General features: G+C 39.9%; 2 protein-coding genes across 2 annotated transcripts in view; one reads left to right on the top strand and one right to left on the bottom strand.

The window, feature by feature from the left end:
• Positions 1 to 8,675, top strand: part of eif2ak4 (eukaryotic translation initiation factor 2 alpha kinase 4) — a 35,968-nt gene extending 27,293 nt beyond the window's left edge. The window contains exons 33-39 of the mRNA XM_012880108.3: positions 106 to 218; positions 307 to 365; positions 497 to 600; positions 2,159 to 2,227; positions 3,383 to 3,427; positions 5,837 to 5,952; positions 8,153 to 8,675. Coding sequence (XP_012735562.2) covers positions 106 to 218; positions 307 to 365; positions 497 to 600; positions 2,159 to 2,227; positions 3,383 to 3,427; positions 5,837 to 5,952; positions 8,153 to 8,210 — 564 coding nt within the window. The 3' untranslated portion in view covers positions 8,211 to 8,675. The remainder of the gene's footprint in view (positions 1 to 105; positions 219 to 306; positions 366 to 496; positions 601 to 2,158; positions 2,228 to 3,382; positions 3,428 to 5,836; positions 5,953 to 8,152) is intronic.
• A 997-nt stretch (positions 8,676 to 9,672) lies between these two features.
• crim1 (cysteine rich transmembrane BMP regulator 1 (chordin-like)) overlaps positions 9,673 to 18,058 on the bottom strand; it is a 53,233-nt gene continuing 44,847 nt past the window's right edge. Inside the window, exons 12-15 of the mRNA XM_012880114.3 lie at positions 17,374 to 17,595; positions 14,438 to 14,560; positions 13,561 to 13,739; positions 9,673 to 12,536 (exon numbers count right to left, since the gene is read on the bottom strand). Of these exons, the coding sequence (XP_012735568.2) occupies positions 12,345 to 12,536; positions 13,561 to 13,739; positions 14,438 to 14,560; positions 17,374 to 17,595 (716 nt within the window). The 3' untranslated portion in view covers positions 9,673 to 12,344. The remainder of the gene's footprint in view (positions 12,537 to 13,560; positions 13,740 to 14,437; positions 14,561 to 17,373; positions 17,596 to 18,058) is intronic.

Here is an 18,058-nt window from a genome sequence, read left to right as displayed (position 1 = left end):
TCTTTTCTGCAAAAAACATTAGCGCAGAAGACGACTCTGCTCTAAATTCTTGTGCACTGAGCGTCTTTTGAAAGGCTGCATGCTAAAAGGATTTTGCGTCCCCAGGTGAAATCCTTTGAGAAGGACCGGCAGTCGGAGAAGAGAATTCCAGAGTCAGACTTGGTGGACCACATCATTCAGAAATGTCGGACCAAATTCTTTGACGAGCGAAGCATCAGGTGAAGAAATGTGTAATGTGCAGCTCTCTCTTTTAAAAAAAGATTTATTGGCTTTTTTAATCTCATGAATGCTCTTGTTTCCTTGCAGAGAAATCTCTGAGAGCATCAGCCTTCAGAACCCTAAAGGATCGCAGCTTAACAACAGCGGTACTGAGAAGCCTCAACGGTCTTACAGCGCCGTAACACAAACCTTTTACTGTGTCAAACAGTTGAGTTGTGGCTCAGATTAAAGTACTCTTAGCCAGTCCTCTGATAATTTGTTTAACGTCCATCTTTAGGCTCCGTAGAGCAACACGGGAGTAGCAGCATCACCAACATGAACGTGTATGTCATCAGCCCAGAGAAGGTTTCTGCGAGCGCCAGAAGACGATATGAGACTCAGGTTATTAATGCACAAACATCCATTTTTGTCTGTCAGTTCACCACTCTACCTTCTGTTTTACACATTTTAAACATTAACATTTGATTTGCACAATATATTGAATTCCCATACCAATATTTTGCCATATCAGCATCAAAAAGTACTGCTGTGACAGAATAATTGATAGATTGCTACATTTCAAGCGCCATGCATACACACTCTTCACATCAGTTGTATATATTTTGCCCTAATGCCCACACCTGAGATATGTTTATTATCAGCCACTATGCTAAAATAGAAAATGAGTAACAGCAACATAATTTCAATTACATGTTTCACTGATATCGTTTGACTCTAATCAACTTGTAAAATCACTAGATATCAGGGTTGTCCTACAAAATACATGAAATATCCACTGTGTTCAACTTCATGTATAAGGTTAAAGGGTTTTTATCTGCTGTGGTATTTCATTATTTCATTCATTCTAATGATAAAGGCACATTAATGAATTAATTCATAGTTCAACCAATAGTTCCAACATGAATTAGTTCCCATCTATCATATTTTGTCTGAAATAGAGTCAGAGAATGTTTCAGTCAGTATCAGTTTTCAATGTGCAGTATTTGGAGCCTGGCATTTGCCAGCTTCTAAACATGAGCTTAGTTCTCTCCTGCTGCTTTTGTTCAAATAAACTGTATTTTATAGTGGCCAATTTCCCATAACTGCAGCTCTCGTTCACATATTTTAACGCTTTCACAATTAGAAATTGAAATTATTCTAAAATTTCTAAAAAGTTTGTCCATTAAGACTGCTTTTGTAATTGTAAAGCATTCTAAGTTTGGTGTTCATCTTTAATGAAATCCTGATTCTGTTCAAGCAATCTAGCCGACAAAGCCTTGAGTTATGTAAATTAGACACATTGTGTGTCCTTTTATTCAAGATACCTGAGAGAAAAGTAATGCATTTATTGGCAGCTTCCTCTGTTCGTCTCAGCTGGATCTACTGTGCATCCACCAATCTGACTTTTACTTTTTGCTCGGGTGAACTCCAGTTAGGGCTCAAGAATAACATCCAGCAAACACTTGCTGATTTTCTCTGTGCCATTTGTAAAACGCTTTCATCCTATATCCATTTATAGACATTTGTTCTACAAAGACACCCAATATAGGATTAAAAGTCTTTTGCTGCTTCAATTTTTCCTGCTCTGATGCTCTGATTAACAGATATGCCCTTTTTATCTGTTTATACCACAGCCAAAGCCAGATGATTAAATGTTGTTTTCATAACGCAATCTTAGCTTGCGGTATATGCAGATGAGATGATTTTTAAACATCCAGTTTGGGAAGAGCCATGCTGTTGTGGAGCCTCTTTTCATTTAGCTATTTCTGTCAGAGTTTGTTGAAAAATGTCACACTATTCTAGTTAGGAAAATATTTCCTGTGTCTTTAAGCATGCCTTAAGATTGCATGTGAAAATATTTTTTCAGCTATTTTAATTTCATGGGAACAGCTATTATTTGTTTCCTTGTTTTTATTCTCTTTGTTCCTCTTTTACACGCTCCCTTTCTCGCAAATTTCAGATTCAGACCAGATTACAGAATCTGGGGAGCAATTTGCAGAACAAGAGCAACGACATCGAGGTCCTTGCAGTAAGTCGGCTGTTTCTTTACTTTGTTTTCTCTCCCGGTATATCTGCTGAATTCGTGTGTGAAATCACAGGATGGGCAAGTGCTGTCGATGGCTAAAACAACAATCATCATGGAGGGCCGCTCACTTTTACAGCCATGCTCCCATCTCCTGCTGTTGCAGAGATGGCTGTGAATCCATTCCAGTTGCAGCAGAACGATGCTCACTAAGAAGAAGGCCGCTTGCCTCTCCTTTCTCCGTTTTGCTTGTGTATGCGTCGGAAATGGCTGCCATGTTGAGTTTATTTGTGGTTAGATTACAGATTATAACATTTGTCCTTCCATCCATCTAATCATCCAAACCTTTATATTTATATTAGGGCTGTACAAAACTGCGATTAATTTCAACCGTAATGGTGATTTAATTTGGACTTTTCTCTGCATTAACCACAAGCAACAAAAATGGCCTGTAGATAAAAATGTTTGTAAACAAGGACTATTGAAACCAAGAAATATAACTGTTTTTATTAATCAGAATATTATTATTTCAGTGAATACTTTGTTGAGTTGGACATCAATCTTTGTTGAACATAAAGTGCAACCAACAATCAAGTCTATGTATTAAACAGTTTGACCAGTACTTAATGCTATGGTGAGATTCCTTTAAGCCTCTGTTAAACAAGTATTATTATATAAACTCTACAACAAATAATAAAATTAGATTATCTCACTCCTGCAACTCTCTTCCCTTCCAGGTGGAGGCAAACGAACTTTAAACACATTACTGACACCTAAAGGGCGCGTCTTATCCATTAATTGTTACAAAGCCAAAAATTGCAAACCTCTGCAATTATATTGCAAATGCGGTTAATAATTCAGCCCTAATTTATACTTTCGCAGCATATCAAAAATGGATTGAAGACTCTGGGAAAGTGAAGAATACGGTTATTAAAATTTGTAGAAACCATGAGCCTAATAGTTAATAGTAAATGTAATAGTACATCTAAAAGCCTGGAATACCACATAATAATCCAGAAGGTCATTAGTCTTTAGTTATGCTATGCACAATAACAGTATCTGTACATATGTAGGACATTGTGTTCTGTGGAGTTTGATGTTTACCGTGAGTGTGCGATAAGGCTTTGTTTTAAAACCTCTCTGTTGTTTTTCATCCCGCAGGTGGACCTCCAGAAGGAAACGCTGATAAACTTCCTGTCTCTGGAGGTGGGTTCCCTACTAGCTTCATCAAAAGCACAGCACAGTTCATAAAATTCTTGGATCCCAGCGAATGCCGTATGGGAGGGTGGGGAGGGAAAGAACAGCAAGTAAAGGTCCAAGATCCTAGACAGGAAGAGGGAATCCCGTCTCCTTCCTTCACAGCCGCGTCCCATGAGGAGCGGAGTGAGGGAACTCCCCTACACATTTCCACAGACGGAAAAAGTCTAATTTGGCAAACATAGGTAATAGACATGTGCTGCATTTAACAAAACACACTGTTATGAGGTGTTTATATTCACATTCCAAACTCCTTTCTGGGACATTTGGCTCGTAAAAATTTCTGCTTCCCCTACACAAAGTTTAATTATAATGTGACGAAACACAAGCAAAGTTAGAAAATACTCCCAGAACAGTGGTTATATAAGCAAAACCCTGAACCGGTCACTTATACAGACTTTCCCTAACAACGCATGTTGAAGGCAACAAGTTGGCAACAATCAACACCACATACATTCATGTGTTCCATATACCTAATGGTTTTCTTCATGCAGAAAATTAGCTCAAGGCAAACAAAAAGCCTTTTTAAATCTATAAACTCATACCAATGTCACGTCTTGAGAAGCATATATTACAGTATATGAAGCTTCACTAAGTATACAGTGCCTTGCAAAAGTAATCTTCTTACTTGAACTTTTTGCACATTTTGTTATGTTAGAAGCACAGATTTCAGTGTATTTTATAGGGATTTTACTTGATGGACCAATGCAAAGTAAAACGAGACATGGTTTTCAACATTTCTTATGAAATCGGGAGGTGCGGTGGTATTTGCATTCACCCCCTCCTCCTCCTGAGTGGAAACCTAGGTTGCCCACCTTTCACTGCGATGACAGCTTCACATCTTTTTGTTGCTGTTCAGGGTGATCACGGGACAAAAAACTCCCAAATCCACTCTGGTCTGATTTCTTTCTACCGAGGCCTTCCTCTGCTTCTTTTAAACATGAACGCGGTTTACTTCTCGTGACTCTCAGCCACGTTCAAAGTATACAGTTGGAGCAGCAGAGTTACAACGAACAGCTAGCACAGAGGCTAACTGCTAAGCTAACCGGATACATAAACACTAGAAGTGTGCAGCCAGCAAGCAGAAACTAGCAAGGAACGAGCACACTGCCGTTACGTGAACTTGTCAGAATGATTGGCATGTGGGATAACCAATAGATAAGGTGATACACCCAGAACTTGAGGGATAGAGGGGGTCAGAGCAGGAACACAACTCTTACCAATCACTGCTTTTCGGTGCGGAGAGCAGTGATTTGTTAGTTTTTACAAGCCCCACAGAGATCGATTTTTTTTTTCTTTCTCTCAATACATAATGTATTCACTACTTTCCAGATGGAAGGACAATTTTACCCAGTATAACAAAGTGTTTCTGAACAGGATTACCAACTAAAGCTTTAATGATAACTTCTTGCTGATAACATACAGGGACATTTGCCCATCCCTACTCTTCAGCTCAGTCTAGTTAGACCAGCTTCACACTGACTAGGTTCCTCATACAATCTGTCCTTCCATTGCAAAATGTACCGTGCAGCAGTCCAAACCGGATGCTTGCAGTATCCGTTTTTGCATACAGACAGTCCCGTCCCCTTTCCCTCCCATATTTTGAAATGATAGCGGATCCACTTTGCACTTCCTGTGTCTGACTTTCTGTCTGGCTCATCTGGTCTTTAGAAATTGACATGTTTTGCTCCCTCATCCGTCAGAAATAGACTCAATCCGTATTTCTGACAGACAACAGAGGAGGGTTCTCTGTCATTCCCCAGCACCATGGTGCCAGTGGGAAATACCCTACTTATTAGAATTACTTTTATTTGTGATGGAACAGAGTATGCACAGATTATGGAGTCTGTGTAAATGAGGGTTTACCATTGGTCTCTTGGCTGGTTCTTTAATTAAGGCTCTTATGGCAGGTCTGATATCCGGGTTACCAGCTTTGCAACTGTGCTGTTCCACCGGATGGTGAATTTGACAGTGTTCTGACATGTTCAGAGCTTGGGATGTTGTTTTGTAATCCAACATTGTTTACCACTTTATCCCTGATCTGCCTGCTGTGTTCCTCGGCCTTCGTGGTTCTGTTTCGCCACTAATTTTCTCTTACAACTTTCACAGAACAGCTGCATTTGTACTGAGATGAAATTACACACAGATGGACTTTATTTGCTAATTAGGAAACTTCTGAAGGCAGTTCATTGCACTGGGCTTTTAAGAGCTATGTTTCGCAATTCATTGTATATGATCTGGTACAGAGTTTGTATTGTATTTGTGGCTTTTCTGGTTGACCAACATTTAACCTTTCTTAATATATATTTTTTCAAATCTGGTTGTTTTCACTGCTGCTTTTTTGTCTTTCTTTCCCAGTTTGACAGCGAAGAACAGTTCAACAGCAGCGTCAAGACTCTGCTGTCTCGTCTCCCAAAGCAGCGCTACCTGAAGTCCATCTGCGATGAGATCCACCACTTTAAGATCACAAAAAGGTGCACTCCAAATTTCAGTTCATTGAGGTTTAATCAGGACTAAAAATGTGCCTTAAAATAATGTTTTTATAGCCTTTCTTGCAAATATAAAATGTTGACTGTCTCAATTAGTTTTCCTAGATACATTAATAGTTTTTGCAAGATATTCTTAAAAAAAGGAGCTAGAACATTTTTTTTTGTCCGGTAAAAAAATCTTCTCCTTTTTTGGGGAAACTGTGAAGCAGAAAAACACAGATCAGACCCTTACTGGTTGAATTTGATTCCCATTTGTGAACGATCTGTCAGTTTTGTCCAGTTTTCTCCATCACTCTCAGGAGAATACTTTATATTAGGGACCCATAAATCAGTCCATGTTTTACTTGTGAGGATTTGACTGCAAAGCTGTAATGTTGACAATTTATTCTGAGGACACAACACTTAAACTGTCTACAGATACTTTCTCAGAGCAAGATGTTGTATGGCCCTAAAAAGTAATTTCAAGCTTATGCTACTAATGTGTTTGTTGAACAGGAAGATAAAATACTCAAGAGCTTATGCAGTTTACTGTTCTTTCCTTCATCTAGCTCAGAAACAGAAGGAAATTATACCCTTACAGCTAATTATCAGTAAAGGGAAGCATTCTCCTACCTGATATAGGTTTTGTTCATAAAACAGTTGCAATGGTCTGGCTGTTGACTCACTGCTCAGTTCTAGCCCAGGCATGGACTGTGTTGTCAACTTCTTTCAGCTTTTGGTTTGTTGCGCCCTTTAAATCAAAGCTTTTGTTTTATCCATAATTCTGTTCCCAACAGAGATAGTTTGTTGGTGTTGTTGGTTAGGGGAAATCCATCCTGTAACTGTGTTTAGTTGCTCGCTAATGCTTCCTACATTTATGGAGCAAAAGTGCAAGCTACAGCCTTTGTGCTGCCATTTGACATATTCCTATTAGAAAGGTCTACTTGGTCAAAAAACACACATGTTTTCTGTCTAAACCAATAGATTGGGAAGGTTTAAGATATGTCATAATCCATATGTGGCTGATCTGCAGGAGGATAGTGATTTGTTTTTACGTTTTCTGGCACTAAAGTATGACATATGTCCTTTAAAAATATACATAACAAATTCATACTGATTAGTTCTCACAACAGAAGCCAACACCAAGCAGACAGAGATAGGTATGTCAAAAGACTAATTAAAAAAGAATAAAAAATAAACTTCCTTTTTGTAGGCAACTGACACTCCCCAACTCCAGGTGTAACAGTGACAGCCAGAGCTTCAAAGAGTGCTGTTAGACAGATAACTACCACCTTGAAGAACACCAAATACCCAGTTGATCCTGTTTCCTGAGGTGAAATCTGGAAAAGGATTGGCCATGTTTGGTCTTCTGGCGTCTGGATTATAACACCTCAGCTGGCCAGCTCCCCAGAGCCAGCTTCATGAATGAGACGGCAGCAGGAAAAATCAAAGCCTCTCCGGTGCAGTTGGTTTCAATTTCCCATCTCTGCTTTGTGTTTGCGTTGCTGGTTAGAGCGAGCACAAGGCCTGACCGATAAAGGAACGCCACAGAGCCAGAGACGATGTATACATTCTGCATCTGTTTTTTATCCTTTCGTGTGCATGTTTTCATTGAATGTGAGGCACAGGCAGCTGAGGCCAGATGAGCGGGGTAAAGGGCTTTCGCAGCAGTCGCCTTGCTGCAGCAGGATCATAAACTAAACTTATCTCAGGGGCTTTGCAGGCAGTGACCTTTTCTTTGAGTCAAAACTGTTGCATGCAAACCTACATCTTCACCGCTGTTTCAACTCGCCCACAGCCATCCTGGCGGCTCTGGAAGGTTGTTCTTAGACAATTATCAGAATTATTATAGCTGTGTTAAAAATCCTTTTACTAAAGGTTTGTTCCCCACCTTCCTGTTTCCCTCGGTTTCTGTTAGATTTGCTTATTCAGCTTTGCAAGTTCACAAGTTATTTTTATTCCAGACAGAGGGGTTTTGTTCACATTTACTGCGACTTGCAAGGCAGCGTCTCTCTAGAGATGCGCTCCTGGCAGGGTTGCACCCTCTTGCTAAACAGGACTTGCTTCTTAATAAAGTTCCCGGAAAACCTCCTGGCTGAATTTCATTGTTCTGATTTTAAGATGTTCTATTTGGATGTTGAGGATAGCCGTTTTTTTCTTTTTTTTTTCTTTCTCCATATAACAAACACATGTTGTCCTCTTTCAGGGTGGCTGTGGTGGTCTTGTACAGCTATAAAGATGACTACTACAAGGTCCTCTTGTGAGAACCAAAACGACTGTACCGGCCAAGGGAAGGATTTCACTTTGCCGGAGGTTCAGCTGCATCTCAAAGACTGTATTGTATCATCAGACCTGCCGAATCTGCTAAAAGATTGAACAGATTTTCCGTTTGGGGGACTATGGAAGCCCCAAAGACATACGTGACTCTTCTTTTATCATGATGAATAGTTCTTTAGCTCATTGAGCCAAACTCTACACAATTCCCAAAAACCTTTAGGTGTTTTCTGGTATAATCAAGAAGCTTACCAGACTTTGTTGCCTTAATACAAACTGTAGATTTTGAAAAGAAAAGGGCTTGTTGCTTCAGATTATGTGTCATTGGTTGAAAATGGAGGGAATAAATAGGTTTTTCCCAATATACTTTGATTTGCTCATTGTCTGTCTTTGCAGGAGATCCTTGGAAATGGTTTTATATTTTGTTGCAAATAAAAAATATGAATAATTGTCAATCTAATATATTCATCCTATCAGAATTACTTAAAGAAGGAATGTATTGTAGGTCATATTATCTACAAATAAAAGATCCAGGTTTCTAAAGGAAAACAAAAAACATGTATACCTCCAGGAAGGTTTGCGTAAAACGCCTTAAGGTAATCAAGTCTTTAATTGCAGTACCACCATGTTTTTCTGATTTGAGCACACAGATTTATTCAGTTGGGGAAAAATCTCATTTTTATTTAAAATGTCCTGGTATTTCAAGGATGCAATAATGAGTTGTACCTAATGAGGTTCCTAATAAGAGGAAAGGGCCCACAGCATCATGGGTCCTCCACCTTGCTTTACAGTGGGGCACAAGGTGCTTTTCAACATATTCATTCTTTGTTTTAAATCCACCTGGAATGTTTATTGCTGCTAAACTTAACCTTAATCTCCTCTGAACAAAGTTTAACAAACCCTTCTGTTTACAATTGTGTTGGCAGACCAGAAAGGTCTTCCCAATTATCCAGTTAGCGTGTACATTGCATCTAATGGTTCATATTTGGATGTTTGAGCTTACTTTGCGTGAGTTCAGACACGATTGCAGTCATTTCACAGTAAATGACACTTTAACTTCCAGAATTTTTTTTTTACCTTCAAATTTAAAAGTGACCTTTGCAGGACGAGTTAAAACACCAGTCCAGGATAATCCAAATTGCCAGATCTGTTCTAGTCTCTTCTTCCAGCACTTTAACAGCCCACAGGAGAGGCCTCGTGGTTGCTCTTCATTCAGAGTTAAAACGGTCTCTCCTCAACCCATCTCTGTTAAATCCATTTACAACTGAGATATAAAAGCAACTGGAAAGCAATCAGATATAAAGGAACTGAAAGAAAACCAATTCCCATTTGCATGACAAGTCTAGGGCCAGATGTGTGTGGGCATACAAGTGAAGCAAAACCCCTAACCGATACCATCTTGGATGACATCACCGCTGCTTGCGGGAATTCAAGTTTATCAGCACAAGCCGGTCCGGTTCACACATTTATTTTTGTAAAAGAAGCATAAATGTTACAGTTTCTAATCTAGAAACATATTCACAAGATTTGCAACACTGAAATAAATAGGCTAAAGAATATAACAGATAGAAATGGTAAACGGTCTACCATGTACATCAGATTTGGCTACTTAAAGCTATTTTCAATAAACAAAAAAAAATCTCAATCTACACTTTAGTATTAATAAATAAAGCTATGTGAAAAAATAAATAAGATTCTCTTCTTGTCTACTAATATAAACTAAGTTTTTACACATAGAAGAACAGAGAATTGTGTAAGCTTTTACTGTCTGCCTTTTTTTTTTGTCTTAAAGCTCATGATTCAAACAGACACACGTACTGCAAACACTTCAGTAAAAAATTGGTTTCTGACCTATTTTGGCATCGGAACTGTTTCTGAATTGGGATATTGGCAAAGGACAAACCGCTCAGATCCAGAAACTAGGCTGGGAGTTTGTTTTGCAATGCTTCTCGGAATCTGTCCTCGTTTGTACGGACCACACTGGTCCAAAACCTCCACCTCTAGTGGTTCAACATCTCTGTGTAACTAAATAATCCCTGATCAGGACTTTTAGTCCTGCAGGAATTCTGCACAGTGATGTCTGTTTCCCTTACTGGCTCTGAATAAAAGTCATGCCTCTCTAAAGCACTGTGAAATCTTATGTATCAATATCTGCACACGCTACTCCGCCATAATGACAACCCTTCACATTATTCCCCAGACTATAAACAGTGGATAATCCAGCGCTCTTTATCCATGTGTTTGCCGTTTTTTTCTCGACATTGGCTGGATGTTACAACCACAATAATGTGTGAAGAAAAAGCATTAAGGCTGTAGAATTAAGGCATTCCAAATAAAGATCCCGAGCAATCGCTGGCAGCTGAAAGCTCCGCAGCGACTAAGGGAAGGATGTGTAGCATGGTATCAAAGACATTCCTCGCAGATCCATATTTTTTCCCTTGGCTGGTCATAACAAGACACGACTTGAAGGAACATCGGTCTGTTTCAGCTCTAATAGCTTTCAAAGGAGTTACAGAGGTCTGGCCGAGGGAAAATGACTGACAGGTACCTTCTAGACTGAATTCACCTCCGCCCTTTAACTTTTTCTCATTTTGTCATGCAACAGCAATACATTTGGATGTTTCTTCTGGATTTTACGTGTTAGACCGACAAAAAGAAGAAAAAAAAGGAAACATTTTCTAATTTTTTTGTGAATAAACGTCTGAAAGGTGTGGCGTGTATGTATATTGGTTACTCTGAGGCAAGTAAAATCTGGTGTAAGGGTAGGACTTGAGGTGGTGCAGAGATCCAAAGGTCCTATGAAACAATTTGTTGACAGGGCAGCTGTTTGTTGTGGGTTTCACATTTATGGTCTTTATGGAAGAAGGGCAGGCTTTTAATCATTGGTTAAAGAAAGTCCCCAGTTTGCCACTAGTTATGTGACAGGACACAGCAAATGTGGCAAAATGTGTTCTGGTCAGATGAGGACAAAATTAAAATTTTGGCCTGGAGACATTCTGTGTGACCATCCCCATGGTGAAGCATGGTTGATGGCAGCATCAGGCTCTGGATGCTTCTCTTCAGAGAATCCAATTAAGAGTCTGTGGCAGGACTTGAAAATGACACAGATTTTAGCCCCCAGTTATGGAAAGCTGGTAGAGAGCAAAAGACTCGCAGCTATAAGTATAATGAGACGTATTTCTACAAAGTATTGACTCAAGGTTTAAACGAAATACACCTCAAACCTTTCAGATTTTTATTTGTTAAAATTTTTTTTTGAATGCCATGTATCCTTTAAATTCACATTTATGCTCTGCGTTGTGTCGGTCAATCACGTAAAAATCTTAAAACACATATTTTTGGGGTTCAACAATGACAAAATGTGAAAATGTTCAATGGAAATATAAATACTTGAGCAATGCGCTGCAGCTGAGGTTTTTCTCTGTAAAAGGAATGACTCGGTTCATTTGAAGGTAGACAAAGCAAATTTGTGCAGTGCGTGGGAATGTTGTGACTGCCACAAAAAAAGAAGAAAAAAAAAACTTTGACATGGCTCTAAAGAGAGAAACAAAACAGACGCAAGACAACACATGATACAAATCCTGTAAAAAATATATAATAACTAAAATGAAAACCACACATTCTAATGCAGGGGTTTAAATCTGGCCTGCTAACGATGGCTGCATCCACAATGCGCCGGTGCACTTTGTGGGGGGTTAGCAATCTCAAGGTTCTTCTTTTATGCCACAGTCCACACCCCCGTCCTAAAGCTTTTTCTTCCTCCTTCGTCTGCAAATTTCCAGTTTCAAAATGAAACGGTAAGAAGCAAGTATGCAACGGTAACATAGTTTGATTCTGGTAGATGAGTATCTCTGGACGCTTCTTACAACCCAGACTGGCTGCATCTTCAATGTGTCCACTTCTCCATCCACCTCTAAGTTTTGTCGCTCAACCCGAACGTCCAAACAAGGAAGATGATGGGCGAATGACAAAAAAACAAAACAAAACAAAAAAAAAACAGCAGCGGTAATGTGCTTCATGCTGAGTAGCCATAGTTTATCTGTCACGGAATAGGAAAAGTGGGAAAAACTGAGCAGTACGGGAATTTCTTTTTTGTCTTAGTTGCTGTTATAAATTCCCTTTTTTTAGCGTGGCGTCCAGTCACTGCCCAGCTTGGCCCTGGGGATGGTCATCTTCTCCGTGCAGGGAGGCGAGCTCATCTCGGGAGAAAAGTGGATGATGCCGCAGTTGCTCTTCTTGCTCTGAAACTTGTTCTCCTTGGAGGGCTCCATGTAGATGACCGAATTCTTGTTCACGTGCTTCTTGAGGATCACGGTCTGTGCAGGGAGGAAGGGAAAACAGCCCATTGAGGTCAGGACTTGGTTAGAACTGCAGTGACAGCATCATAATTTATGTCAGCTGGCACTTGTTTGTTATAGAGGCGATAACTCTATATTTTGACATTGGAGGCTCATTTAAAGGTTTATGAGTGGCATGACCTTTTCCCATCTGAGAGCAAAGAGCAAAGGGAAACACCATTTATCCCTAAGCTATGACATTTTTAGTTCTGGTTAAGCCATGAACTTGAAAATCAGGGAAAACTCTTAAAAAAAACAAGTCAGACATTAAACTCTACTAAACAGTAGCATTTCATGAATATATGTTCTGCTTAGAGATGCACTAATCAGGAATTTATGTCTTAATTCTAACCTGCCCATACCGGATATGTAGTTTTGCAATTTCTCTTTAGGAACTATAGTAAGAAATTAATGACCAGCACTGGAAATGTTATTTGCTGTTATTTCCTTGAGCAATCAATAATCATTTAATAATGATTTAAAAAATATCAGACAATTTGATCTTGCATTAGCATCTTATGCAAGAAAAAAACAGATTTGTGTATATTCTGGACAGAAAGCTCACCAACTTACCTAAACTCTAAGGTTTTCAAAAGACTGCCAACATTTTCTAAACAGACAGGGATGCTGAATATTCCTGTTTTATCAATCTAAGCATTTTACATGTTATCTGCTAAGTTTTGCTCTCTCTGCCTTTATCACAGCCTAACTGAACTGTAGATCTGTTTTAGTAAAAAATAATAATTCTTATAACGTCTTACATCTTAATTTTCGTCTTACTGATATACCTGAGTCTCCTTCACTCAGTTTTAGTCTCCACTCTGAAGAACCTGTTAGCCAGAGTGAAATGTGACCACAATCAGGTTGGAGTTTTGTGTGTTCCTGGATAACTGGTCACCGGTCAGAGCCGATCAAACCAGAAATCATCTTTGGTGATGACCAGCTGTTTTCCTTGACGCATCTCAGTTTTTGTCCTAATTATCCTTTGCAGATAATCGCTCACCTTCTTTGGTGCGCTGTAGCAGGACATCTGCACCCACTTCTTTTTCTTGTTGATGAGCAACGCCACAATGAGAAAGATGATGATGGCCAAGAGGAGTCCTGCAAGGATCCATGCTGCTGACTGGTAAACAAGGGCCATCTCCGTGTGGCTCGGGTAGTTGTCACTCAAACGTGGCTGGTCTATGTGAGACAGAAAAAAAAAAAAAAGGATTTTCATGTATCTGGATTACTAAATATTTTAAAATGTCAAAAGTCTAGACTTTCCTGGGGTTGCTTCCTATTTTTTCCCACTTTTTAAATTATAAATACTAAAACTTTCTGTAAATAAAGTACAAAGCAAACATTGCTGTAGACCTCGGGTTTTAAAGGCAGAATATGTAAAAACTACAGACTATTGGGAGATTGGTATGGGATAAATGAATGGATGGACAAACAGATGTATAAATAGATAGATTGAAGAATTGATGGATTTAGACAAGGGTACGTGTAAAACAGCATGGAAATACAAACACTTTTAAATATATTCTTTATTTTTCCCATACTTATCCAGACATGGGATGAACGTATCATTCCCCCAGAGCAACACTTACTACATCTAAAGTGAAAACATCTTGTATTAATGATATAACCCTCGGCAGATAACCAAGTCCAGTCATTCAAAATGATAAATCACTCCTGGCTCCCTCAGGAAGGCTCATGTTGAACTCAAGTCCATTTTTCACTATTGTTTTAATACACATTTCACTCATTCATTAAGCTATTCCCAAAAGGCCATATTATAAATACTTGCTGGCACTGGCAGGAGGAGTTAGGCAAAGATGCCAAATAACGACCAGGACGGGATCAGCACTGAAGGATGAGGAAGCACAGGCAGCTACCTGTGTCAGCGATGACTAGCGGGACGGTCACAGTTGTAATCCAAGATGCACTCTGCCCCGTGGTGGTGACCACAGCCTTTGGTTTGCTGGTGGACACGATCACTGGTGCTGATGTTGTGGATTCTGTTCAGAAAGAAGCAAGACGTTAACGTTTTTCAGTGTTCTGCAGAGATTGTTTACAGTGAATTACTCCCTGGGCCCTGTTTCTGAAAGCCGGGTTTGTGGATATTCAGAGTGATTTCTGGGGTAAATTCCTGCATACCCTGGCTTTTCCATTTCATAAAGCTCAGAAGCTGTGACCCTGAGTCAAATTATGACAACAAACTACTCTGTGAAACAACACTGCTATGGAGCAGAGTTGTCTGGGCTAACTCTGAGTTTTTCCTTGCTGGAGCACAAATGTTCTGCAGAAATGTATGTCGGGAGAGGCTGATCAGAACACGATTAAATGTCTTATTTCTGGATTAATAGATTTTCAAGCATTACTGTTTTTCGCCACTGTCACTGTCAATTCTGAACAATTTCTTTGTGCTGCCTGCTGTCTTCATTTTCCTGCCTACAGCAGCCTTTTAATAACGTAGGTGATGCAAAAAGCTTTCAGAGGCAACTGTATGTTGCGCTGTCAGGAATGTTACTGTTGCACTCAACTATAGTTTAAAGGCGTTTCATAATCAGAGACCCACAAGATTAATAAAAAAACTTCACAGAATCAAAGCAATAATTTGTTCTGTATCAAAGCTAAGGACTTCCAGCTTTATATGTTGATTATAGCCAATTAATACTTTAGTTGATTAAGGTTAAACATAAGAAAAACATATAACTTAACCTTACCTGATTAAACTTTTTATACTTAATCTTGATTTGCTGCCATGTCCTTTTTATGCCTGTCAAGTTGCACCTAGACACGTAATAAATGTGCCCCCTTCCTCTTTTTTTTCTCGGTGTTAAATGAGTTCAGTGTGAGAATACAGCTTTGATTCTCCGTCAAATAACATTCATATCACTCATGCATTTACTATTTCAACAATTCTCTGCAGCTAACTTGATTTTTCTGCAGCAACAGCATTGTTTCTTTTTATTGGTTATTGTTTAATATTCTCCATATGCCTTCATTAAAGATTTTCTAATTCCACTTGCAGGTAATGCGCACTTCGAGGCTTCTTATTTCCTGCCATTGCCGTGGTGAATCACGTTATCTGCGTTCCATTGATAAGGGCTTGTGTTTAACTCAGGGTTGATCAGACGCTGAGTTTAGTTACCTGATCACCTGTTTTGAAACCGAAAACCCTGAGTATGACAGCGCGAGGTAGAACTACTCATTGTAGCTGCTGTCTACTCAGGGTAGATCGGCCATTCTTTCTGAAACGGGGCCCTGGTGTTTCAACTGATAAGCTGTGTTTATTGGATCCATCATCCAAACTTCCACTGGGCCGCTTTTTTTTCCCCAGACATTACGTAAAAAAAGCTCTGTTTCCCATCTGCCAAATAACAAAACAGCTACATGTCAGCGGGGACAATGGGGGGCTATGCTTAGGTTTTCCTTTATAGGAGAAGCTGACAGGGGACTTTGCTTTCCTGTGCTGCCAGCAGGCGAAAGCGTTATGGGCCAAGGCAACCAAGGGACAGGAAGCACGTGTGAATGTGCGGATGCTCGAGGAATGTTTTCGATCTGAGTGGACTGTGTGGCTCTGGCACACGGATTGTTTTCTATGGGATCCTGTGTAGTGTTTTAAGAGCCCAGGTCCAACAACTTCTCCCACAATCAGTTTAAACCCTGGCAAACCTCGCTGTTGTTCCCTTTCTTAGACATTGTAGCATCCTGACTTGGAACTTTACAGCTAATAACTCCAGTAAATACTCGACCTTTCAAATGGAAAGGTGAGCATTACAGTACAACAAATACACGGATGGCCTTCTATCACCTGGAGCCAATATTCAGGATTAAAGCACTAATGTCCCAGCAGGATCTTGAAAAACTCATCCATGCATTTATATTTAATTAATTTCATTACTGAAACGGTGTCTTCACAAGTCTGCCGCAATATAACAATCAGACAGCTGTGGCTGCTGCCGATGTCCACACTAAGCTTTGCACTCTAGAGTGATTTAAATTTGTTTTAACAATTCTTTACAGCAAACTTTCAAGTTTTGTCCCAACTTTGAATTGGATGTAGGTCTGTAGTTTGACTACCGTAAGTCATTCTTACTCATGAATACGATCCTTGATCTAAACCACTATATTGTAGCTCTAGTAGTATGTGTAGCGTCAACCTCCAGCCTAGTCTTCGGTCTTTTGCAGCCTCTAACAGGTTATCTCTGCAAGTATTACCTTTTATTTAGCACCATCCCTCTTTCCATCAACCCTGAACAACTTCCCTGTCCCTGCTGAGGAATATTAATCACACACCATGATGCTACCACCACCACGTTCCCAAATTAAGTGTCTTCTGAACTCATCTGGGTCCACTGAATTTTATAAGGAACAAGGGGGGAGGGGGGGTGAATAGATAGATAGATAGATAGATAGATAGATAGATAGATAGATAGATAGATAGATAGATAGATAGATAGATAGATAGATAGACATATATAGGCTGCTCAAAAAAAATAAAGGTTACATTGTGTTAAGTATTCCCTTTTAAATTTTTAAATTTAAGTTTTAAATTTAAACCTTGTATTTTTTTTATTCTACCTTAGATTTAAATTCTAATCTTTGTTGGTCTATCACATAAAATCCCAATAAAATACATTGAATTTATGGATGCTAGGACAAGATGTGAAGTTCCAGGTCCTTGACGACATTTTGAAGGCACTGTGCCTATATTTAAAATGTGTCCACTGGAGAAAACACAGTTCCGAGTAAGGATAGCTTTCCCTCACAGAAGGCAGCTTTCTCCTTTCTCAGTTTTTCTCAACACCCACCCAAAAAAACGTACCGAGACAATGTGGGCAGCACTGGCCCTTGCGTAAGACTGGTACCCTGCAGCTGGCCGCTGGACAGCGTTGAGAGAAACACTGAATGGTGCCGTTGTTGCACGTGCAGCTCGTGCAGGCGTTGGCCTTCCAGGAGTCGCCGGCCTGCAGCTTGTCTCCTTCGACGGTTACGCAGAACTCCTGCTGGCTGCTGTTCACCGGCGGCTTGTCTGTCTCTCCTGTGGCTGAACACATGGAAATCCGGTGAGTAATGAAGAACTGTAGAGGCCCGTCACATCAGATCCCCTTACATCGCTTAAGTGAAGCCAGAAATATGCGTCAACAGTTAACAGAGAATGCCATGCATTGTCTAAATAAAAAGCCTACTTCTAAGTGACTCATGATGTATAACGTTTCAATCCACAAGAGTTACTGGGCTTCGGGGGCGCAGCTTTCCAAGTGACTCTGTTTGGCAGCTGTCAGCTGAATCTCCAAACTTATCTCCATCTGTGACCTCGCTTCACTGCAGAGCCGAGCTCTGTGGCCTTTTAATGACTGTGAGACCCGGTCAGCATGATACACACGGCCCTGCCCCACTGTACACATCCACTACAGCGTGAGACAGATGTGTACAGTGAGATGTGTATTATTCCCACATTCCTGGTGACCAGGCCCATACATATATCAAAGCGTGGCCTCTGACGGTCC

This window comes from Fundulus heteroclitus, chromosome 19 (genome assembly GCF_011125445.2).
Source record: "Fundulus heteroclitus isolate FHET01 chromosome 19, MU-UCD_Fhet_4.1, whole genome shotgun sequence".
Classification (NCBI taxonomy): Eukaryota; Metazoa; Chordata; class Actinopteri; order Cyprinodontiformes; family Fundulidae; genus Fundulus; species Fundulus heteroclitus.
This window is presented reverse-complemented; position numbering and strand designations above follow the sequence as displayed.